This window comes from Boleophthalmus pectinirostris, unplaced genomic scaffold (genome assembly GCF_026225935.1).
Source record: "Boleophthalmus pectinirostris isolate CB_2022bp ecotype Guang Dong unplaced genomic scaffold, ASM2622593v1 HiC_scaffold_3, whole genome shotgun sequence".
Taxonomy (NCBI): domain Eukaryota; kingdom Metazoa; phylum Chordata; class Actinopteri; order Gobiiformes; family Gobiidae; genus Boleophthalmus; species Boleophthalmus pectinirostris.
In genome coordinates, this window is record NW_026571299.1 from 1811350 (window position 1) to 1836959 (window position 25610).

Below are 25610 nucleotides of genomic sequence, written 5' to 3' on the forward strand. Positions count from 1 at the left end.
TAGTAGTAGTGACAGTAGTAGTAGTAGTAGTAGTAGTAGTAGTAGCAGTAGTAGCAGTAGTACCTAGTAGTCGTAGTTGAGTCGTAGTAGTAGTCTTCGTCGTCACGTCTTCGTCCTGGAGAATGATCCGCGCCATCCTGCCCTGTCTCCATTCTACAAGTATATACAAGAAATATAATATATATATATAAATATATACAACAAATATAATATATATATACAAATATATACAAATATAATATATATATAATATATACAAATATAATCAATAAGTACTATATACAAATATAACGTCTATAACACCAAACCCATCCTGCCCTGTCTCCATTCTGTGTGTATATAACATATATACACAACAACATGTATAAATATAATAATATCATAATTAAAAGAAGAATATATAATCATATATATATTTTTTTTTTATTATAACCATTTAGATCTTTTACTCTTTGTTATTATTTTGTGATTTGTGAAAGTCTAACCCCACCACCAGCGCTTCAATCAGAAAACCAGGACTAAACAAAGACTAAACCAGGACTAAACAAAGACTAAACCAGGACTAAACAAAGACTAAACCAGGACTAAACAAAGACTAAACCAGGACTAAACCAGGGACTAAACCAGGCCTAAACCAGGTCCAAATCAGGTCTAAACGACGGATTAAACCAGGCACTAAAACAGGGACTAAAACTGGACTAAAGTAGGCCTAAACCTGGCGTAAACCAAGACCTAAACAAACACTAAACCAGGGACTAGAACAGGACTAAAACCAGGGATTAAAGCAGGTCTAAACCAGGTCTAAACCAGGTCTCGTCCAGGTCTAGTCCAGGTCTAGTCCAGGTCTTACCCAGGTCCATGTCGGCCGCCTTGGGTCTTTGGGAGTAGGGAGTTCCTTTGTAAAGTGCGTCCAGGATTTTCTCTTTGACCTGAGTCACGGTGTCACAGTTTAACGTCTTGACCAGAACCTCCGGGGCGTTCTCGTTCTCCGGGTTCACACAGTGCAGCGTCTGCGGGGACACGGGGGAAGACGTCAGATGCCCTCCCGTACTCCCGCGTTCGAATGTTCCGCAGTGTGTCTTTAAATGCACCAGGTAAGAATGTAACGATAACCGAAATATCGTGGTATCGTATCGTCAAAAGTCTCGCAATAATATCGAAATATAAATCTGTTTGCTTAAATGAATAACTACGGTGCAGCAAGAGCTCGGTTGTGTGTGTGTAAATGTTCCGCAGTGGGGCTTTACCAGAGTCTTGTAGTCGATCTGCTGCCTGATGAGTTTGTCTTCGCTGAGCGAGTACCGCGCCTCACCAGTGATGGCGTCGATGGGCCCTTTCTCCATCTGCTGCTTCATGGCACAATACAACATGAAGAGAGGCTCCCCCGCACACTCCTGCACAAAATATATACACAAAATACTCTTATATACACAAAATACTCTTATATATGCACAAAATACTGATATATACACAAAATACTGTTATATATCACAATACAACATGAAGAGAGGCTCCCCCGCACACTCCTGTACAAAATATATATATACAAAAATATACAAAATACTGATATATACACAAAATACTGATATATATACACAAAATACTGTTATATATCACAATACAACATGAAGAGAGGCTCCCCCGCACACTCCTGCACAAAATATATACACAAAATACTGTTATATATACACAAAATACTGATATATATACACAAAATACTGATATATATATACACAAAATACTGTTTATATATACACAAAATACTGATATATATACACAAAATACTGATATATATACACAAAATACTGATATATATGTGGGCCCGGTCAAGTAGAAGTAAACAACAAGGCCAAAAATTCAAGTTAATTCATCTGATATAAAAATGTATTGAACAGATACATATGTCTCTAGTTTATCAAAACTGTTGACCTTTTTTCTGACCATTTTTTGGTTCTAAAGTTCCATTCGTTTTAAACAGACCATGTAATGAAACATGGAACAAAAATTATTTCCCAAATTTCAAAGACCTGAAAATCATGTAAATAAATGTTTGTATTTCATCATATCTTGTGTTATTCCATCTTTGAACTGTTGATGAAGGGACAGGATTTTTTTTAAAAAAGTATTTAAAAATGAAAAATTTGCTTGGAAGGACTGACATATTTTATAGAAATAGTTTCCTTTCATTTTGAAGTAATATTAAAGTTTTCAGAAGAAAAAAGTGACAAATGATGTAAAATCCTGCACCTTCTACTTGTTTGAACAATTTTCCCTCTGTTACTTTTCCCTCCGTTACCATGAACTTTCTTAATAAAAAATCTCATGAGTCAAAAAGTAAGAGGTTTTTCAACCTAATCTTGTACCATATGGTAGAAAACTATATGAAGCAAATATTCAAACCAGTTTGTTAAGGATATGTAAGTGAGAACCAAGAGTTATCACTGTTTGGATTTATTGACCAAAAAGTGCTGCATATTTCATTCCCTCCGTTACCGACATGAGTTTTTAAATTTTTTGTCTTGAACTTGAAAGAATCTCACAGGTTTAACTTGACCCTGTTGGGGTGTAACTCTTTCCTACATTCTGATACTTTACTTATTTCAATAGTTCCTCTAGTTTCTGAATAAGACACATTTGAATGTCAAAAATCTGCCCGTTTCCCTCCGTTAACACTTGACTGGACCTAAATACACAAAATACTGTTATAAAAGTGAAACTAAATGTTCTATTTACTCGGCTGCTTCATAAAACAGTTTAGATGTAATTTCATGCACGTTTGAGTAATCTAGAGATCTCTCCAGGGCCCTATTCAAACCCTCCTCACGGTGAGCAGTACGAGCCTGTGCGAGGCTCCGCCCACCAGCCTCCGTCCCCCACGCCCCTACAACACACGCCTGCAGTAGTTTCTTTAGCGGGACGCTCTGAAGGGGGAGCGACTTAGCGTAAAGAGCAAAGCAGATAAACTCGTACTAAATGGGCAGATAATTTGGATCGAAATGTAGAAATGGTCAAAATAGAAACATTTGTGCAGCAGATTTCAGATTTTTTACCTTGAGGAACTTGTAGAGGAGGAAGGTGAACCAGTTTGTCAACATCTTCTCGGCCACAGACTCAGTCCTGAAGGAAAATAATAACAAAACATAAAGTACTTTTACTTCACTAGATATTTGTAGAAATCAAAAAAATAAGAAAACGAAAAAACAACAACTATTTTCTTCATTATTTGTCTCCAAATTAAAATGAAAAAACAGATAACGATTCGTTTTCTCGCCAGTGATCTTTTATCCTTGTACTTTTACTTAAGTAACAAAGTGCAGTACTTCCTCCACCCCTGTACTTGTGTACTGTGGTTCTGACCTTCGCAGCAGGAGTTTGGGGGGTTCTGACCTTCGCAGCAGGAGTTTGGGGGGTTCTGACCTTCGCAGCAGGAGTTTGGGAGGTTCTGACCTTCGCAGCAGGAGTTTTGAGGGGTTCTGACCTTCGCAGCAGGAGTTTGGGGGGTTCTGACCTTCGCAGCAGGAGTTTGGGGGAGGTTCTGACCTTCGCAGCAGGAGTTTGGGGGAGGTTCTTACCTTCGCAGCAGGAGTTTGGGGAGGTTCTTACCTTCGCAGCAGGAGTTTGGGGTGGTTCTTGCTCTCCAGGTTCTTGTCGATGAGGTCGGAGAGCAGCTGTTTGAGGACCCCGGTGGCGTACTCCATCTCCCCCTGCAGAGCCGTCATGATCAGAGACGCCACGTTCCCCCGGTCCCTCATCGAAAACGACCTCTGACCCTCCAGGGTGCGGATGAACGTCAACAGGAAGTGCTTCTTGGTCAAGAGCTGCCCGAACAGGGTCAGGGACTTCTCCACGTTAGCGGGAACCTACAGGGGGCGCAAGAGAGACCCGGTTTAGTCCTGGTTTAGTTCTGGTTCAGTCCTGGTTCAGTTCTGGTCTGGTTTTACCTCCATCTCCTTGAGCACGGGATGGTCTTCGATCCCGGGGAACAGGACTCTCATGGCGTACGTGCGATAATCCAGGAAGGGGATCCCAGCTCCGTCCAACTCCTGAGCGAGTTCATGGATATCGGTCTGTAACTCCGCGAACGCTGGAGACACGGACGAAGAGAGAAGAAGAGCAGAGAGCAGGTTTAGCATCGTGAAGGATCAGATCTGGACTCACACCTAAAAGTGAAGCTTTTTCTCCAGCGGGGGACAAATCAGGTTCTTTCAGGTTCAACTGAAAACGATTTACCATAAACTAAAACATAACCAGTTTTTCACAGAGTCGACGTGGACGAGCGTCTGGGGAGTCCTGAGTTTGTGCGGCGCGTTTTCAGGCGTCACGCGTCCAGAGCGCCGATGTCAGAAGTCGAAAAAGCTGAAGTTTTGGCGTCGGACACGACGCACCGACCAATCAGGGACGACTGTCCACCAGAACAAGAAACTCTACAGCGTCATTAACGAGTCATTACGGAGGATAAATATAAACACACCACAGCCGCCGAACTCTCCTCTCCTACATTTGTAAAAACAGGTCTTAGAATCACCTGAAGAACTTTAGAGGTTAAACCTGGACTAAACCTGGACTAAACCTGGACTAAACCTGAGACTAAACCTGGACTAAACCTGGACTAAAGACTTGGACTAAACCTGAGACTAAAGATGGACTAAACTGGACTAAACCTGTACTAAAGATGAACTAAACCTGGACTAAACCTGGACTAAACCTGAGACTAAACTTGGACTAAACCTGAGACTAAAGATGGACTAAATCTGGACTAAATCTGGACTAAACCTGGACTAAACCTGGACTAAAGTTGAGACTAAACCTGAGACTAAATCTGGATTAAACCTGGACTAAACTTGGACTAAAGCTGGACTAAAGATGGACTAAACTTGGACTAAACCTGGACTAAACCTGTACTAAAGATGAACTAAATCTGGACTAAACCTGGACTAAATCTGGCCTAAACCTAGACTAAATCTGGACTAAACCTTGACTAAATCTGGCCTAAACCTGGACTAAATCTGGACTAAAGATGGACTAAAAATGGACTAAATATGGACTAAAATGGACTAAAGCTGGACTAAAGATGGACTAAAGCTGGAGTAAACCTGGACTAAACCTGGACTAAACCTGAACTAAAGCTGGACTAAATCTGGACTAAAGATGGAGTAAATCTGGACTAAACGTAGAACCTGATCTCTGGTTTCGTGCGTTTGTAAAAATGGCTCATTAGGCTCGTCTGAAGACGTTTGGCGGCCGGTTTCTGCAGCTGGACTCTTCACACGTCCGCTTCATCTTCTCCGTGAGGATTTAAAAACACCGCAGACACTTTCACACAGACTCCAGAGTTTGTTTACACGTCCTGACCCTCGTCTTAACCCTCCAGATGTGCTCCTCCTCCTCTCTTCTTCTTCTTCTTCTTCTTCTCTTGATTACAGATCTTAAACACAATCACTTCCTGAATCATTTGTAGTTTTGTAAACAAGACAAACATCTGCTCCGCTCGGGCGCAATCACACGTCTCCTCATTAACCCCGAGGAACCCGAGAGGAACCGCCAAGAACCGTCTGAACGCCGAGATAATCAGGAGAAGTTTCATCTGAAATAATCACGACGGGAAAAAAAATCACTCTGAAAATAAATAAAAGTCCTGATCCTCGAGTTTCATTAAAGAACTAAAAGAGTCCGATTTAAAACTCGACTCTTCTGATAAAAAAACACGTTTAACACAAAAAACCTGCAGAACCTGGACTAAACCTGGACTAAAACTGGACTAAAACTGGACTAAAACTGGACTAAACGTGGAAAAAACTGAAACCGGACTAAACGTGGACTTTAACCTGGACTAAAACTGGACTAAACCTGGAAACTGGACTAAACCTGGACTAAACCTGGACTAAACTGGACTAAACCTGGACTAAAGGACTAAAACTGGACTAAAACTGGACTTAACGTGGACTTAACCTGGACTTAACAGGACTAAAGGTGACTAAACGTGGACTAAACTTGGACTAAACCTGGACTAAACTGACTAAAACTGGACTTAAACCTGGACTAAACTGGACTAAACGTGGACTAAAGCTGGACTAAAACTGGACTAAACCTGGACTAAACTAAAACTGGACTAAAGATGGACTAAACTAAAACTGGACTAAACCTGGACTAAAACTGGACTAAACCTGGACTGGACTAAAACTGGACTAAACTGGACTAAACTGGACTAAACCTGACTAAAACTGGACTAAACTGGACTAAACTTGGACTAAATGGACTAACCTGGACTAAACCTGACTAAACCTGGATTAAACTGGACTAAACGTGGACTAAACCTGGACTAAACCTGGACTTAACCAGGACCAAACCTGGACTAAACCTGGACTAAAACTGGACTAAACGTGGACTAAACCTGACCTGAATCTGGACTGACTGAGTTCTTCTCTCAAACTGAAAACGCTCTGTTCCACCTCGTGATGTCATCATGTGGTGATAACACAGGAAGTGCTCCACTGTGTTTTTAAACTCCGCACACACTTCACTAGAATCATCTGCATCGTTTTTTTTTTTTGTTTTTTTCAGTCCTGGAGTCGCTCGATCTCGGCTGAACTAAAGAGAAAAAAGGAGCTTCTCACTCGATGACATCACGAGGTGGAACAGAGCGTTGGTCCAGCTCTGTTTTTCACTTTAGAACTTTAGAAAAGGACTTAGAGCTCAGAGTCGAGTTTGTGATGCTGGAGATTAAAAAGAGGTGAGAACATCTGGAGGGAGAGGAGGGAGAGAGAGGAGAGGGGGATGACGAGAGGGAGGAGAGGAGAGAGGAGGAGGAGATGGAGGGAGAGAGAGAGGGGGAGAGAGGGGAGGGAGAGGGATGGAGGAGGAGAGAGGGGATGGAGAGAGAGGAGGAGGGAGGAGGAGAGAGAGATGGAGGGATGGAGGGAGGAGGAGAGGGGGAGAGGGGGAGGAGGAGGAGAGAAGGAGAGGAGGGAGGATGGAGAGAGAGAGAGGAGAGGGGATGGAGGAGGAGGAGGGGGGATGAGGGGGATGGAGGGATGAGGAGGAGGAGGAGAGAGGGGGAGGAGGGGATGGAGGGAGGAGGAGAGAGAGGGATGGAGAGGAGAGAGAGGATGAGGAGGGATGGAGGGATGGAGAGGAGAGAGAGGAGAGGGAGAGGAGAGGGGATGGAGGAGAGGAGGGATGGAGGGAGGAGGAGGGAGAGGAGGGATGGAGAGGGAGAGGGAGGAGGGAGAGAGGGATGAGGGATGGAGAGGAGGGATGGAGAGAGAGGAGAGAGGAGAGGGGGATGGAGGGATGGAGGAGGAGAGGGTCTCGGGGGGGTGAACATCTGGGGAGGGCATCTGAACATCTGGAGACTCTGATCAAAGACTCAGATCTGAGAAAAAGAAGACGGAACGAAAGAAACGACAGAGAGAGAGAGAAAGAGAGAGAGAGAGAGAGAGAGAGAGAGAAGAGGCGAAAGGAAAGGGGGAGGTGGAGACGGATAAAGAAAAGGAGAGAGAGGAAAAGAGAAGAAAAAGTGGCACTCTATCCTTGGGCACAGTCCAGATGCCCTCCTCTCTCTCTCTCTCCCTCTCTCTTTTCCTCCTCTCTCTTGCCCTCTCTCTCTCCTCCTCTCTTATCTCGCTCTCTTCTCTCCTCTCTCCCTCCCTCCCTCGTTCTCTTTCTCTCTTTCTCTTTCTTTCTCTTTCGTTCGTACCTTCTTTGCACTCGAAGTTGTCCATCTGGAGTCTCTCTCTTCTCTCTTTTCTCTCTCTCTTTTCTTTCTCTCTGTTCTTTCTCTTTCTCTCTGTTCTCTCTTTCGTTCTTTCTCTTTTCTTTTCGTACCTTCTTTACACTCAAGGGCGACCCGGGACTCGAGGTTGTCCATCTGCAGCTGGAGTCTCTCTCTCTGTTTCTTTCTCTCTGTTCTTTCTCTCTTTTCGTTCTTTCTCTCTTTTCTTTTTCTTTCCGTACCTTCTTTACACTCGAGGGCGACCCGGGACTCGAGGTTGTCCATCTGCAGCTGGAGTCTCTTGAGCGTGCGGTCTCTCTCTCTCTCTCTGTTCTTTCTCTCTCTCTCTCTGTCTCTCTCTGTTTCTTTCTCTCTGTCTCTTTCTCTCTCTCTCTGTTTCTCTCTGTTCTCTCTATCTTTTCTCTCGTTCTTTTTCTTTCCGTACCTTCTTTACACTCGAGGGCGACCCGGGACTCGAGGTTGTCCATCTGCAGCTGGAGTCTCTTGAGCGTGCGGTCTCTCTCTCTCTCTCTGTTCTTTCTCTCTCTCTCTCTGTCTCTCTCTGTTTCTTTCTCTCTGTCTCTTTCTCTCTCTCTGTTCTCTCTGTTCTCTCTATCTGTTCTCTCGTTCTTTTTCTTTCCGTACCTTCTTTACACTCGAGGGCGACCCGGGACTCGAGGTTGTCCATCTGCAGCTGGAGTCTCTTGAGCGTGCGGTCTCTCTCTCTCTCTCTGTTCTTTCTCTCTCTCTCTCTGTCTCTCTCTGTTTCTTTCTCTCTGTCTCTTTCTCTCTCTCTGTTCTCTCTGTTCTCTCTATCTGTTCTCTCGTTCTTTTTCTTTTCGTACCTCTTTACACTCGAGGGCGACCCGGGACTCGAGGTTGTCCATCTGCAGCTGGAGTCTCTTGAGCGTGCGGTCTCTCTCTCTCTCTCTGTTCTTTCTCTCTCTCTCTCTGTCTCTCTCTGTTTCTTTCTCTCTGTCTCTTTCTCTCTCTCTGTTCTCTCTGTTCTCTCTATCTGTTCTCTCGTTCTTTTTCTTTCCGTACCTTCTTTACACTCGAGGGCGACCGGGACTCGAGGTTGTCCATCTGCAGCTGGAGTCTCTTGAGCGTGCGGTCTCTCTCTCTCTCTCTGTTCTTCTTCTCTCTCTCTCTCTGTCTCTCTCTGTTTCTTTCTCTCTGTCTCTTTCTCTCTCTCTGTTCTCTCTGTTCTCTCTATCTGTTCTCTCGTTCTTTTTCTTTCCGTACCTTCTTTACACTCGAGGGCGACCCGCGACTCGAGGTTGTCCATCTGCAGCTGGAGTCTCTCTCTCTGTCTCTGTCTCTCTTTCGTTCTTTCTCTCTGTTCTTTCGTTCTTTCTCTCTTTTCTTTCCGTACCTTCTTTACACTCGAGGGCGACCCGCGACTCGAGGTTGTCCATCTGCAGCTGGAGTCTCTCTCTCTGTCTCTGTCTCTCTTTCGTTCTTTCTCTCTGTTCTTTCGTTCTTTCTTTTCTCTTTTCTTTCCGTACCTTCTTTACACTCGAGGGCGACCCGGGACTCGAGGTTGTCCATCTGCAGCTGGAGTCTCTCTCTCTGTTCTCTCTGTTCTTTCTCTCTGTCTCTCTGTTCGTTCTTTCTCTCTTTTCTTTTCTTTTCGTACCTTCTTTACACTCGAGGGCGACCCGCGGACTCGAGGTTGTCCATCTGCAGCTGGAGTCTCTTGAGCGTGCGGTCGGCGTCGCGGGACTTTCGTTTGTAGGCGATGAGGACGAGGACGATGACGAGGAGCAGGAGGCCGCCGCCGCCGCCGATCCCCACGATGGCGGGAAGAGTCAAGAGAGAATCTGAGTAAACGACGAGAGAACCGGGCGAGTACACGAAACCCCCCGCACGGATCTGAGAGAGAGAGAGGGGGGGGGGAGAGAGAGAGGGAGAGAGAAAAGAGAGAGAGAGAGAGAGAGAGAGAGAGAGAGAGAGAGAGGAGGGAGGGGGAGAGAGAGAGAGAGATGAGGGAGAGAGAGAGAGGGAGAGAGAGAGAGAGAGAGGAGAGAGAGAGAGAGAGAGAGAGAGAGAGAAGAGGAGAGGAGGTGGAGAGGGGGGAGAGAGAGAGAGAGAGAGACAAGAAGAAGAGGGAAAGAGAGAGAAAGAGAAAGAGAGGAGAGAGAGGAGGGAGAGAGAAAGAGAGAAGAGAGAAAGAGAGGAGAGAGAGAAACAGAAAGGAGAGAGAGAGAGAGGAGGGAGAGAGAAAGAGAAAGAGAGAGAGAGGAGGAAGAGAGAGAGAAGAGAGAGAGAGGAGGGAGCGAAAAAGAGAGGAGAGAGGAGGGAGAGAGAAAGAAAGAGGAGAGAGATAAAGAGAGGAGAGAGAAAAAGAGAAAGAGAGAGGAGAGAGAGAAAGAGAGAGAGGGAGAGGAGTGAGGGGGGAGTGAAAGAGACAGGAGGAGGAGAGGGAGAGAGGAAGAAGAGAGAGGAGAGGAAGAGGGGAGAGAGAGAAGAAAGGGAGATAGAGGGGGAAAGGAGAAGAGGGGAAGAGAAAGGGAGAGAGAGAGAAAAAGGGGGGGATGGAAAGAAGCAGAAGAGGGAGAGAAGAGAGCGAAGGGGCAGAAGAGTAGGAGAGAAGAGATAGGGAGAGAAGAGAGGAGAAAGAGTGAGAGAATGAGGAAGAGAGAGAAGAGAGGCAGAGAGAGAGAGAGAGGAGGATAAAGGAGAAAAAGAGAAGGAGAGAAAAAAGGAGAGATGACAAGAAAGAAAAAGAGAAGGAGGGAGAGAGACACAGGTTAATATTAAGATAAAACAAAAACAACAGAACAATAACCAAACACTCCTCCCTCCCTCCATCCCTCGTTTTTTACATCAGACTCTCCACAAAAGAAAAAAAAGACGTAAATAAAAAAAAATAAAAAAAACGACAGGATTTTTTTCTTTCTTTTTCTTTCTCTCCTCGGCGCCGACACTTCTGATCGAAAACTGTTTTGGTTTATTTTGTTTTATTTGAGTCGGAGAAAAGCTGAAGACAGAAGAGAGGGATGAGTGAGAGGAAAAGAAAGAGGGAGGAAAGAGACGGAGAGAGAGAGAAAAGAAGAGATGAAGAAATGTGTTTCAGGTTTTTATAAATAACGAGTGTAAATGTAGGTCACCTCTCCTCCTCCTCTTTACCCTCATCCCTCGCTCCTCTCCTCTCCTCCTCCTCTTCCTCACACTCATCCCTCGCTCCTCTCCTCCTCCTCTTCACACTCATCCCTCGCTCCTCTCCTCCTCCTCTTTACGCTCATCCCTCACTCCTCTCCTCCTCCTCCGCCTCTTCACACTCATCCCTCACTCCTCTCCTCTTCTCCCTCCGTCCCTCTTTTCTCCTGCCTCAATCCCTCTTTCTTTCTCTCTCCATCCCTCTCTTCCCTCTCTTCTCCTCCTCCCTCCATCCTTCTCTCTTCTCCTCCTCCCTCCATCTCTCTTCTCTCTCCTCCTCCCTCCATCTCTCTTCTCTCTTCTTCTCCTCCCTCCATCCTTCTCTCTTCTCCTCCTCGCTCCATCCTTCTCTCTTCTCCTCCTCCCTCCATCCTTCTCTCTTCTCCTCCTCCCTCCATCCTTCTCTCTTCTCCTCCTCCCTCCATCCCTCTCTCTTCTCTCTTCCCTCTCTTCTCCTCGACAAAAGACGTAAATAAAAACGACTAAAACACTCGTCTTTTTTTTTTTCTCTCGGAGCGTTTGAACAGAACTGGGGCGCGACCAATCAGACGCTCCGAACGGGAACGAGGGAGCGAATGGAGAAAAGAGGAGAGGAGGAGGACGGAGTGAAGGAGAGAGGGAGTGAGTGAAAGAGAGAAAGAGAGAGAGAGAAGTCATTATTTGAAGATTTTGATTTGAAGGTGTGGAACGGAAGAACGGAGGATGAACGGAGGATGAATGACGGGAAGAAAAGCAGACGAGACAGGAGCGAGGGATGACAAAAAATGAAAAAGGAGAGAGAGGAAGAAAGTGAAAGAGATGGAGCGAGGGACGGAGGAAGATAGAGAGAGGGGAGAGGGAGGGAAAAATGAAGAAAGGAAGAGGAGACATTTTGAGATTTGGTTTGAATGGGCGGAACAAAAGGATGAGTGAAAGGCAGAAAAAAAGAAGAGACAGAAGCGAGAGATGAGAGAGAGAGAAAGAAAGAAAGGAGGAGAGAAAGACGGATGGAAAGAGGACGACGCAGGAACCAAACTGTGGTGTAAATTTTGCTTTTTTGTTTTTCTTTTTAAGGGTAAAAAGGAAAAAAAAAACAAAAAACGACAGAGTTAAATCCGTTTCTCTTCACGCTCCAGTTTTAAAGCTGCACTGTGTAACTTTTCTGGTGGAGAGTCAGAGCTGCTCGTCTCCATGGTGATGCCGTTGCGTTGCCTGGGATGTTCCACAGTGCGGCATTAAACAAACGCATCTTGTTTTGATTCATTTAGAGGAGTTTTTTTTAGACGTTATTTATCATTTTGGTTTAGTTTTACTTTCACTCTTGTTTCGGTGTTGTTTGGGTCATGTTTTAGTTTAGTTTTACTCTCGTTTCGGTGTTATTTGGGTGTTGTTTGGTTTAGTTTCACTCTTGTTTGGGTGTTAATTTGGTCATGTTTCGGTGTTGTTTTGGTCATGTTTTGGTTTAATTTAACTCTCGTTTGGGTGTTATTTTGGGTTACTTTCACTCTCGTTTGGGTGTTGTTTTGGTCATGTTCTGGTTGAGTTTTCACTCTTTTGTGTTGTTTTGGTAGTTTCATGTTTGGGTGTGTTTTGTTTGTTTTGTCGTTTTGGTTTAGTTCGTTTGGTGTTGTTTTGGGTTACTTTCACTCTTGTTTGGGTGTTGTTTTGGTCATGTTCTGGTTGAGTTTCACTCTTGTTTGGGTGTTGTTTTGGTTTAGTTTCACTCTCGTTTGGGTGTTGTTTTGGTTTAGTTTCACTCTCGTTTGGGTGTTGTTTGGGTGTTGTTTTGGTCATGTTTTGGGTTACTTTCACTCTCGTTTGGGTGTTGTTTTTTGGGTTACTTTCACTCTCGTTTGGGTGTTGTTTTGGTGACTTACGGTGACTTTGTGCTCTCCCGTCAGGTTGGGCCACTCACACAGCAGTTGACTCTCGGACAGAGTTAAAACACAGGGCGTGTCTCCGATCAGAACCGTGTAGTTCAGTTTGGAGTTTCCAGGAGCCAAAGGGATCAGGTTACGACCCTGAAAACACAACGGCAACACAAACCATAAAAAACGCACAAATATACACACAATATACACAAAATACATACAAAAATATACACAAAATATACACAAAATACACACAATATACACACAATATACACACACATTACACTGGGTCATACAGATCACACACTGGAGGGACGTGTGCAAAATACAACTTAAAACATCCAAATTTCACATTATTATTGTTTAGTAGTAGTTTTAAGTAGTAGTAATAGTAGTCGTAATAGTATTTGCAGTAGTACCTTGAGTATGAGCGGGGAGCTGGGTTTCAGTTCCAGTCGTTGTAGTAGTAGTAGTAGTAGTATTTGTAGTATTTGTAGTACCTTGAGTATGAGCGGGGAGCTGGGCTTTAGTTCCAGTCGTTGTAGTAGTAGTAGTAGTAGTATTAGTAGTATTTGTAGTATTTGTAGTACCTTGAGTATGAGCGGGGAGCTGGGCTTTAGCTCCAGTTGTTGCAGTAGTAGTAGTAGTAGTAGTTGTAGTATTTGTAGTACCTTGAGTATGAGCGGGGAGCTGGGGAGTACTTGAGGCTTTAGCTCCAGTTGTTGCAGTAGTGTAGTAGTAGTAGTAGTAGTATTTGTAGTATTTGTAGTATTTGTAGTACCTTGAGTATGAGCGGGGAGCTGGGCTTTAGCTCCCGTCGTTCCAGTAGTAGTAGTAGTAGTAGTATTTGTAGTATTTGTAGTACCTTGAGTATGAGCGGGGAGCTGGGCTTTAGCTCCAGTCGTAGTAGTAGTAGTAGTATTTGTAGTATTTGTAGTATTTGTAGTACCTTGAGTATGAGCGGGGAGCTGGGCTTTAGCTCCAGTCGTTGTAGTAGTAGTAGTAGTAGTTGTAGTATTTGTAGTATTTGTAGTACCTTGAGTATGAGTGGGGAGCTGGGCTTTAGCTCCAGTCGTTGCAGTAGTAGTAGTAGTAGTAGTATTTGTAGTAGTAGGAGTAGTATTTGTAGTATTTGTAGTACCTTGAGTATGAGCGGGGAGCTGGGCTTTAGCTCCAGTCGTCCCGTGGGGCTCAGAGGTTCGAACACCGGGTCGGGGTGGAAGGTGAAGCTCTGGTTGATGACCAGCAGGGGGAGCACTCGGTCCATGATGAACCCGACCTCGTCCGGACTGGACCCGGACTCGGACACGGTCCTGTCGCCTCCGGCCACAGAGGGCGCCAGACACAACATCACCGTGTTATTCAGCACCGTGCAGTTCTGATGAAGAAGAAGAAGAAAAGAAGAAGAAGAAGAAGAAGAAGAAGGTGAGTCTCGTGGATCTATAATAAACCTGGATAAGGAAGAGGAAGAAGAAGAAGAAGAAGAGGAAGAAGAAGAAGGAGCTCGACTCGACTCCAGAGTGACACGGATCAGGCAGGAGACAAACAACTAAACCAACAAACACAAACATCACCAAATATGACTCTGCCTGATCTGTGTCACTAAACTAAACCAGGACTGAACCAGGACTAAACCAGGACTAAACCAGGACTAAACCAGGACTAAACCAGGACTAAACCAGGAAACCAGGACTAAACCAGGACTAAACCGGACTAACCGGGACTAAACCGGGACTAAACCGGGACTAAACCGGGACTAAACCGGACTAAACCAGACTAAACCAGGACTAAACCGGGACTAAACCAGGACTAAACCAGGAACCTAAACCAGGGACTAAACCAGGACTAAACCAGGGGACTGAACCAGGGGACTAAACCGGGACTGAAACCAGGACTAAACCAGGGACTAAACCAGGACTAAACCAGGGACTGAAACCAGGACTAAACCAGGACTAAACCAGGACTGAACCAGGACTAAACCAGGACTAAACCGGGACTAAACCAGGACTAAACCAGGACTAAACCAGGACTAAACCAGGACTAAAGAACCAGAACCAGGACTAAACCAGGACTAAACCAGGACTAAACCAGGACTAAACCGGGACTGAACCAGGACTAAACCAGATCAGAGCGATGGAGAGAGAGACGGAGGAGTGATGGAGAGAGAGAGAGAGAGGAGAGATGAGAGAGAGAGAGAGAGAGAGAGAGAGAGAGACGGAGGAGTGATGGAGAGAGAGAGAGAGAGAGGGAGGAGTGCAGAGGCTTCGGTTTATTGGTGTTTGACATTTGAAAAGGTTAAACTGTAAAAAGGAAAACATCAGAAAGAAAGAAAAAAACGACAACAAACAAGAAAGAGAGAGAGAGAGAAGGAGAGAGAGAGGAGGACAAAGAGATGGAGGAGGAAGAGAGAGACAGGGGGGGGGAGGAGAAGGATAGAAGGAGGGAGGGGGAGAAAAGAAGGAGGAATGGAGAGAGGAAGAGGGAGAAAGAGAGAGAGAGAAGGATGAAGGAGGAAGAGAGAGAGAGAGAGAGAGATGAAGAGGGAAGAGAGACAGAGAGAGAGAGAGAGGGAGGAAGAGGGAAGGAGAAAGAGGAAGAGAGAAAGAAGGAGAAAGGAGGAGAAGAAGAAAGATGGAAGGAAGAAAGAAAGAGGCGGTGAGTAGTGATAGAGCAAAGAGTGATAGAAAGAGGAGAGAGATGGAAAGAGAAGAGAAGAAGAGGTGCAGAGAGAAAGAGAGAGAAGAAAAGAGGACGGAGAGAAAAAGGAGGAGTAAATACAGTAAAAAAAAAGGTGATAGAGAAGAAAAAGAGAAAGAGGGAGGGAGAAAGGAAAAGAAAATAAGAGAGAGAGAAGAGAGAAAAAAGGAGGAGGGTGAAAGGAGAAGAGAAAAAGAGCGAGACAAAGGAAGGATGCAGCAAAGGATCATGGTCTATGTAGTTCTTTTGTTTACCAAGACGTTTTGGAGGAAAAAAAACACAAATAAAATGAATTTTAAAAATGTAATAAAGAAAAATAAAGAAAGAAATAACAAAAAAATAAATATAAAATAAATAAAAATAAATGAAATAAAATAAAAGAAAAAAATAAATCATAATAAAATAAAATAAATAAATCTGAATCTAAAGTGAAAGGCGTGTGTCGGACTCACGTTCTCAGACTGGGCCGAGCCGAACTTCGCCCTCATCTTCGGCTCTTTGATCGTCGCCAGGTTCGTCCCCGTGACGGTTACCACGGTACCCCCGCTGTAAACAAACAAACAAACACAAAAAAACAGTCAGATGCCCTGCCCCCGCGTGCGTCAGATCGCGTCAGATGCCCCGCCCCCCCGACCTGGCGATGCTCCAGTCCGGCTCGATCTTCAGGACGGTCGGGTCTTCGGTGTAGTTGAACCGGACCTCGGGGTTCCGGAGCTCGGCGGCGTTGATGTCGACCATGACGGGGGTGAGGCCCGGAGCCAGGCCGCCCGGGGTCACGCACACGATCTCCCTCGGACCGCGTCTGTGGAGAGGAGAGCCGTCAGTGAGACTAAAGAGAGAGACCGCGCCAAGAGGTTTCTCCTCAAAGACCCGCGGACGTTTTTATCTGGAGGGATTCTGAGAGACACGAGGGAAAGAGGGAGGAGAGAAGAGATGGAGAAGAGAGGGAGAGGAAAGAGAGAGAGAGAAGAGGGAGAGGTGATAGAAGGGGGAGAGAGAGAGGAGGAAAGAAAGAACGTGAGGGAGAGAGAGAAAGAGAGAGAAGAAGTGGGTTTAGAGGAAGGTTTGGGGATGGAGAGATGAAAAAAGAGGGAGAGTTGGAAAGAAGAGGGAGATGAAGGAGATTTGGACTAAACCTGGACTAAACTTGGACTAAACCTGGACTAAACCTGAGACTAAATTTGGACTAAACTTGGACAAAATTTGGACTAAATTTGGACTAAAACTAAGACTAAATCTGAGACTAAATTTGGACTAAACGTGGATTAAATTTGGACTAAACCTGAGATTAAAACTAAGACTAAACCTGAGACTAAATTTGGACTAAACTTGGACAAAATTTGGACTAAATTTGGACTAAAACTAAGACTAAATCTGAGACAAAATTTGGACTAAACCTGAGATTAAAACTAAGACTAAACCTGAGAGTAAATTTGGACTAAACTTGGACTAAACCTGGACTAAACCTGAGACTAAATTTGGACTAAACTTGGACAAAATTTGGACTAAAACTAAGACTAAATCTGAGACTAAATTTGGACAAACGTGTTGAGTAAAAGAATCGCTCGTGTTGAGTAAAAGAATCGCTCGTGTCGAGTAAAAGAATCGCTCGTGTTGAGTAAAAGAATCGCTCGTGTTGAGTAAAAGAATCGCTCGTGTTGAGTAAAAGAATCGCTCGTGTTGAGTAAAAGAATCGCTCGTGTTGAGTAAAAGAATCGCTCGTGTTGAGTAAAAGAATCGCTCGTGCCTCTGGAAGCTGCAGGGGTGGAGTCCGATCTTGACGTAGACGGCGCTGCCCGAGTTCAGGTGGCTGCCCTCGATGGTGATCCTGGTGCCGCCCGACAGAGGCCCCGACGACGGGTGAACCCGGCTGAAGTACGGAGACTAAACACACACACAAAAAAAATACATCATCAGTTCATAAATAATAAATACATTTGTCGCGCTTAGTTTATTTCTTGTTCAACTTTACAGCTTTGTTGATTTTTGGTCGTATTTTTGGAAGAAAATCAAAAGCACGAGGACAGAGGAAGGACAAAAAACAAAAATATGAAATGAATTCCACAGGAGGAAGGAGAAAGAACGAAGAATAAATCATGAAATCCACAGAAACACGAAGACGAGGAGGAGACTGAAGAAACACACAAGAAATATTTTATGAAACCAAGAAAGTGTAATTAAATCTACAAAGGAAGAAGAGGAAGAAGAGGAGGAAGAAGAGGAGGAGGAGGAGGAGGAAGGGTGAATTATGGAGACAAAAAACATGGGAAAAAAAAAAAAACGTGATAAAATCTATAGGAGGAGGAGACAGAAGAGATTCATTAAACAGAAAAAACGACAGATTCTGTGATTAAAGACGAGTTCAGCGAGTCACAGCCTGATTACAGAACAGACAGAGAGAGAAGAGAGAGGAGAGGAGAGGAGAGAAAGGAGAGTCCTCCTTCCTCTCTCTGCCACCCCGAGCACTTGATGACATCACGAGGTGGGACAGAGTGTTTGGAGCGTGGCAGATGTAAATATAAAGAAACATATAAATAAAGTGAGTGTAAAGTGTTTGTAGTTCTCGTACCACGAAGGTGAAGGCTCTGGAGGACACGGCCTTGTAGTCCGGGTGGTTACAGTCACGAACACAAACCTCCACCTGAGCCTCCTGCACCCGGTACCCGGTCGCATCGTTCAGACGACACACAATCCTACAAAAATACACAAAAATATATATATACACACACACGAGTCTACACCCTGTACCCCGTCGCTTCATGTTAACGCGTTAACTTTGCGTTAACTAATTAAGTAATTAACGCTGAAAATTATTTTAACATCGTTAACACAGTTTTTATTATTTATTTATTTATTTTATTGTAAACATCTGTTTCTCACTGGCTTTTATTTTGAAAAAGTCACCGCGAGCGTTTCTTTAAGTTTGACGTCTTTTCTTTACACTTTTTCACTTTTTTCTGACCACGTGAGATGCAACGTGTCTGAGCCTCCGCGAGCCGCGGCTCCGGCCGTGGGTTCAGCCGCGGCTCCGGCTCTGAGCTGAGCTTGTTTCTTTAGTTCAGTGCTGGAGTCTCTGATTTACCCGGATACAACTGGAAGAAAAATGTGATTGGTCCATTTCCATTCCATTATATTAACCCTTTGTTTCCTAAGAAATATCAGTCCAAGTTTATAACACTGATCTAGAAATTATTACTAGTGTCGTGTTTATTACTCACAGCATAAAAAATATTCAATAAAAATATATCAGTAGTACAAATGTCTATTCAATATTTTTTCTTGAGCCTTCACTGAAAACCTCGAAGACTCTGAGGTTCAACTGTGAAAGAAATGTTCTGTTTGCACAACAAATGTTTGGCTCTTTCATTTATATTTCCAATAAAAGTGCAGCGATACCAGGGGTGGGAAAACTACGGCCCGGGGGCCGTGTGCGGCCCTTTAAACCTTTTAATCCGGCCGCCGAACTGGAATAAATGACAATAATAAACCATGTTGATGTTTTATTTGTCATGCATTTCCAGCGTTTCCCAGTAGATGGCGACACTATATATACATTGAGATGTGGCGTATTATGTTGGCTGCAATGCTTTATGGGAAAGTGTTCTTACAGGAGTTATTGGGACCATGAGTGAAGTAGTTGGTGTTAAGATATAAGATGCACTGCTTCCAGTTTGAGCTGGTAAAAAATGTATTAAAAAAACCTCTGGACTGTGAGTTGTATTTGTTAATGTCACAACAGTTTGGAGGCAGGTTTTCTCACACTCACAGGTGTTTATCTGTGGTTGTTTGACGTGAGTTTTGTTTTTGAGCTGTTGTCATATTCAAAACCGGTGAACTCATGATGAACATTCACTCATGTTGTGCAGTGGAACAAACACGTCTCAACAGTTTTATGTTCTGAATCTTTCACAGTGATGAAATGTGCAGCGTCTGAAGTCCTGGATAAATGTGAATAAGAACATAATGAATCTGATCTTAACACGTTATGTCTGTCTTCTGTCCGGCCCTTCAGTCAAACTTTAGGACCCTATGTGGCCCGCGAGCCAGAAGGTTTGCCCACCCCTGAGCTATACTCTACTTTTTAATTCATTAATTGGTTTTGCATATAACATGTGATTAATCGCAATTAATCACGATTAATCACTCGAACTCATGCGATTAATCACGATTACATTTTTAAAATTTTTGCCCAACCCTAATATACACACACGATTCTACACACAAAACACACAAATATATATATATATATATACACACACACGATTCTACACACAAAACACACACATATATATATTATATATATATTATATATATTATGTATGCATATATACACAAAACAAAAAATACACACACACATTTATATATAACATATATACACACACAAACACACAAATATATAGGGGTGTGGGTGGGAGGGCATCTGACTCACTGCTCGGCGCTGATGTACTGATCTTCTTGGGGTTGACACGTCACTTTTCCGATCCTCACTCCGTTCTGAATGTCCCGAAACTGAAGCCCCAGATTCTCCCCAGAGATGGTGAGCATAGTCCCCCCCTGACGAGGACCAGTGTCCGGGGACAACTGATGAGAGAGAGAAACGGGGGGAAGAGAGAGAGAGAGGAGAGAGAGAGAGAGAAACGGGGGGAAGAGAGAGAGAGAAAGAGGAGAACACATTACAGTTAATATGAAGGATCAGACTCGATACTTGATCCTGATTCTGAGCCCAGGATGAAAATAAAACTGTTTTAGACAAAATCCTGTGATTTTCCACATTAAACAGAAGAACTCTCCTTTCTTTCCCCGTGAGTCTTTATGTTTGTGTTCGTCTGTAAACACAGACGTGTTCTGAGTGAATCTGACGTCACCATGGTGACCAGCTCCAGTCAAATGAAGCTCATCGAGGAGGAGTTTACAGGAGAGAATCTGGAGCCAGATCCAAGTCAAGAACAGGATTTTATTAAACAAACAAAAAGCAGGAAAAACCCAGAACCTCTAACCTCCATCTCTCCAGTCCATTTAAACCAGGACTAAACCAGGACTAAACCAGGACTAAACCAGGACTAAACCAGGACTAAACCAGGACTAAACCAGGTCTAAACCAGGTCTAAACCAGGACTAAACCAGGACTAAACCGGGTCTAAACCGGGACTACACCAGGACTACACCAGGACTACACCAGGACTACACCAGGACTACACCAGGACTACACCGGGTCTAAACCAGGTCTAAACCAGGACTAAACCAGGACTAAACTGGGTCTGTCCTTTTTCCAGATCTTTTTCTTAACAGCCTAAATTCCCAGATTCATCATCATAAATTTCTCCAAATCGAATTTATCTGACAGAAACAAACGTCCGTCGCTCCGTTAGCCGTAGCCTCGTTAGCCGTAGCCTCGTTAGCGTCGTGAAAAACGAGGCTCACGTGACCCACTCAACCCGGCGACCGTCTGTTTAACAAGAGCAATCAGACCAACCGCGACCTCTGACCCCCGGCACCGAGGGAGGAGGGGGAGGAGCCAAACCGTCCGCCGCTCCGCTCGTCCGTCACCGCCAACGCTAACGAGGCTAACGCTAAAGGAGGAGGAATTATCGACGACAGAAAAACAGAATTTGTGGTTTTGTGGTTTAAAAATGCACGACGGAGTATAAGGTATACAGATAAAAAATAATATATATATATATATATATATATATACACACACACATATATATACACACATATATACACATACATGCTGGCGCTACGAGAATAAAGTCATAACATTTCGACATTAAAGTCGTAATATTACGAGAATAAAGTCGTAATAAAATCAAAGTCAAAGTGAAAAATGCGGCAGAAGAAGAAACTTGTTTTTCAATATAAAACCAAAAATAAGAAAATTAAAAAACAACAATTTTCTTCATTATTTGTGCCTCCGGACTAAACCAGGACTAAACCAGGACTAAACCAGGTCCAGGACCAGACCAGGACTGAGACCAGGACTGAGACCGGGACCAGACCAAGACTGAAAATGGTTTAGTCCTGGTTTAGTCCTGGTTTAGTCCTGGTTTAGTCCTGGTTTAGTCCTGGTTTAGTCCTGGTTTAGTCCTGGTTCAGTCATCGCATTTTAAAGTCACAGAAACACCATTTCCGTGACTTAAACCAGGACTAAACCAGGACTCAACCATTTTCAGTCCTGGTCTGGTCCCGGTCTCAGTCCTGGTCTTTCTGGTTTGGTTCCAGACCTGGTTTATTCCTGATTCAGTCCTTGTTCAGTCAAATGAACGAATGAAACTCAGATTCTTCTCCTTTACAAAATGCTCCAAATTCTCTATTCTCCACGAGCCGCCGATTTTCTCCTAATATTATGACTTTATTTTGACTACGACTTTATTCTCATAATAATACGACTTGAATATCGAAATGTTACGACTTTATCCTCGTAGCACCAGCATCTTTTTATTTTATTTTTTTACCTGACCCTTATACTCCGTCGTAAAAATGTTTTTTTTTTTTTTTTTTTAAGATTTTAAATACTAAATAGCCTACTCAAGTAAAATTTTTAGGTATTTGTACTTTTACTTGAGTACATTTGAGACGTGTATCTGTACTTTTACTGCACTACGTTTACAACAGGACTGAAAAGTAAAAAAACAACAACTTTTCTTTATGATTTGAGATCATTTCATTTGAGTAAACGTCCTGACTGAACAAAACAAACATTAAAAAAAATCTGAAATCAATTGAATCACTTAAAATCAGTTGAACTCCACCATTCTTACTCTAAACCAGAGGTGAGTCAAACTCATTTTGTTCTGGGGGTCGAGTCCAACCGACTTTGATCCAAAGTGTCCGGATCAGAAAACTCAAGTCATATAAACCCCAAAAATAACAATAAGTTCAAATATTTGTGCAGAGAAACACAAATCTATTACAGAAATCTTTTTGAATTGATGAACTCTTTCTTTTACAAAATATTATAATATTATGAACAACCTGAAACTTTAAGAAAAATACAATTTCAACACAAAGTTTTAACATGAACTTGTATGTAAACAGGAGTAAATTTTTGTTGTAAAATCCTGCACTCGGCTCCACTTTTCTCATGTTGGACATTTTTCTGATGAGGGTGTCACGGTCAACAGTCAAAACGATCGTCCTTTAAGAGCGTTTGGAAAGAGACAAGTCTTCATTTGTGCTGCTCTGGTGGGAGGGGCCACGTACAGAGACGCTGGAGACGCTGCTGTGATAAACACCACAGAAAATTAACACCATTTTAATAGAAAATTATCATTCAAATATTTGAGTAGAAAATCAGCCGAGGGCCAGATTAAAAGTCTTGGAGGGCCGGATCTGGCCCCTGGGCCGCATGTTTGACACCTGTGCTCTAAACAAATATTTCCCTCCGTGTGTTTTCCAAAATCGTCCATCGAGCGTCAGAACTAAACCGAGTCTGTGGGCGGAGCTGGATCAGACTCAAACCTGCACATTTTATTTTATTACAGTTTTTACGTTTTACTCATAAATCTGTTTAAAATGGTGCATTAATGAGCGGCTCGCCTCTCCACGGATCTGATACAGCCTCAAAGATCTCTGCTCAGCGACAGAAAAATGTGTGTCTTGTGTAAACTGTGACTCTTCTTCTTCTTCTTCTTCTATTTTTCGTCACGTGTTCCGGCTCCTCGGTCGGTGGTTTATTTTTAGAAAAAGGTTTTAACACCAAAAAAAAAAAAAAAAAAGTGAAAATGTGAGAATCCTGAAAGTGTCATGAAGCACTTTAAGGTAAATCCACCTCTGTTACCACGGCAACCCACAACCCACATCTACATGAGAGAGAGGAGAGAGAGAGAGAGAGAGAAGAGTGGGGGAAAGGAAGAAAGGAGCAAGAGAAAGGGGGAGAGAGGAAAAGGAGAGAGAGGGAGAGAGAAAGAGAGAGAGGAAAAGGAGAAAGAGAGAGGGGTAGAGAGAGAGAGGGACAAAAAGAGGGAGAGAGAGAAGGGTGGGTGAAAGAGAGAGGGAGAGCAAGGGGAAAAGAAGAGAAAGAGGAAAAGGAGAGAGAGGGAGAGAGAGAAAGAGTGGGGGAGAGGAGGAAAAGAGAGAGAGGAAAAGGAGAAAGAGAGGGAAGGGGTAGAGAGGAAAAGTGACAAAAAGAGGGGGAGAGAGAAGGGAGGGTGAAAGAGGGAGAGAAAGAGAGAGGGAAAGGGAGAGAGAAGGAGAAAGGGGAAAGAGAGAGAGAGAGGGAGAAAAAAGAGGGAGGGGGTGAAAAAGAGAGGGAGAGCAAGAGGAAAAGAAGAGAAAGAGGAAAAGGAGAGAGAGGGAGAGAGCAGGGGAGAGGAGGAAAGGAGCAAGAGAGAGAGAGAGAGAGAGAGAGGAGAAAGAGAGGGAGGGGGAGAGAGGGACAAAAAGAGGGGGAGCGAGAAGGGAGGGTGAAAGAGAGAGAGAGAGGGATGGACAGAAAAGGGGAGGGGGTGGAAGAGAGAGGGAGAGCAAGGGGAAAAAGAAGAGAAAGAGGAAAAGGAGAGAGAGAGAGAGAAAGAGCGGGGGAGAGGAGGAAAGAAGCAAGAGAGAGAGGGGAGAGAGAGGTAAAGGAGAGAGAGAGGGGGAAATGGAGAGAGGGGAAAAGAAGAAAAAGAGGAAAAGGAGAGAGAGAGGGAGCGGGGAGAGGGGGGGTAGAGACGGAGAGGGACAAAAAGAGAGGGGAGAGAGAGAGGTGGGTGAAAGAGGGAGAGAGAAGGGGGAGGGAAAAAGAGAGAGGGAGAGCAAGGGAAAAAGAAGAGAAAGAGGAAAAGGAGAGAGAGACAAAGAGTGGGGGAGAGGAGGAAAGGAGAGAGAGAGAGAGAGACACACACAGAAATGGAGAGAGAGAGAGAGAGGGAGAGAGAGAAAAGATGAATTGTTGGTACCAGACGAGAAACAAACAAAAGAGATTTTCTGATACGATTCAACTCTGTCACTTTCTCTTCATTCAGACTCAACCCCCTCCTCCTCCTCCTCCTCCTCCCTCCATCTCTACCCCTCCCTCTCCCTCTTCTCTCCGTCTCTCCCTCCTCTTTCTCTCTCTCTCTCTCTCTCTCTGTTCGTCTTGGTTCTCTTCGTGTCGTTGGTCTCTCGTTCCCGGAGCGTCGGAGCTTTTGTGTTCGGGTTTAATAACCGACGAACGAACGGACGGATACGATCTGAACGAGGGAATAAAGAGAGAGAGAGAGAGAAAGACACGGATATGAAGAGAGAGGAGAGAATAAAAGGAGAGAGAGATGGAGAGGAGAGAGAGAAACACACAGATATGAAGAAGAAAATTGAGAAGAAAAGAGGGAGAGAGAGACACACACACAGAGATATGGAGAGAGAGAAGAGAGAAAAGAGCGAGAGAGAAGGAGGAAGAAAGGGAGAGAGAGAAAAGAGAGAGCGAGAGAGGAGGGAGAAGGAGAGAGAGAAAAGAGAGAGAGAGAAGGAGGGAGAAGGAGACAGAGAAGAGAGAGAGAAGGAGGGAGAAGGAGAGAAAGAAAAGAGAGAGAGAGAAGGAGAAAGAAAGGGAGAGAGAGAGAAGAGAGAGAAGGAGGGAGAAGGAGAGAGAGAGAAGGAGGAAGAAAGGGAGAGGGAGAAAAAAGAGAGAGAAGGAGGGAGAAGGAGAGAGAGAAAGACAGACAAAAAGAGGAGAGAGAGAAAAGATGGAGAGCGAAAGAGATAGGGAGAACTAGGGAGATGGAGAGAAAGACAGAAAAGAGGGAGAGATGGAGAGAAAGGAGGGAGAGAGGATTTTGGATTAAAAGTGTTTAATGTGTGAAGAAAACGAGAAAGTGTGAAGAAAGTAGAAAAAAAGAAGAAGAGGAGAGAGGATTTTAGAAAACGAGGGACAGAAGGAGGAGAGGAAGGAGGAGAGGAAGGAGAGAGGAAGGAGGAGAGGAAGGAGGAGAGGAAGGAGAGAGGAAGGAGGAGAGGAAGGAGGAGAGGAAGGAGAGAGGAAGGAGGAGAGGAAGGAGGAGAGGAAGGAGAAATAGGAGATAGGGAGGAAAGGAAGGAAGGAAGGAGAGAGGAGTTGAGAAAAGGAGAGGTCAGTTCACACAGAGGAAGGGAGGGAGGGTGACGACGTTTTGGGGAATGTTCAGGTCTGGTGGGAGAGGCGAGCCCCGGGTCACAATACACACAGTACACGCAGTACACACAGTACACGCAGTACGCGCAGTACACACAGTACACACAGTACGCGCAGT

General features: G+C 44.2%; 2 protein-coding genes across 2 annotated transcripts in view; one reads left to right on the forward strand and one right to left on the reverse strand.

The window, feature by feature from the left end:
• Positions 1-25610, forward strand: part of LOC129411105 (NLR family CARD domain-containing protein 3-like) — a gene marked incomplete at its 3' end in the record, with an annotated part of 207923 nt that overhangs the window by 126327 nt on the left and 55986 nt on the right. The gene's annotated exons all lie outside the window — the stretch shown is intronic.
• LOC110171070 (plexin-A1-like) overlaps positions 1-25610 on the reverse strand; it is an 86277-nt gene that overhangs the window by 11079 nt on the left and 49588 nt on the right. The window contains 15 exon segments of the mRNA XM_055161042.1: positions 84-153; positions 851-1010; positions 1248-1394; positions 3051-3117; positions 3604-3860; positions 3942-4084; positions 8357-8442; positions 9438-9586; positions 12730-12873; positions 13865-14101; positions 15873-15966; positions 16055-16222; positions 17168-17304; positions 17990-18113; positions 19850-20001. Of these exon segments, the coding sequence (XP_055017017.1) occupies positions 84-153; positions 851-1010; positions 1248-1394; positions 3051-3117; positions 3604-3860; positions 3942-4084; positions 8357-8442; positions 9438-9586; positions 12730-12873; positions 13865-14101; positions 15873-15966; positions 16055-16222; positions 17168-17304; positions 17990-18113; positions 19850-20001 (2135 nt within the window).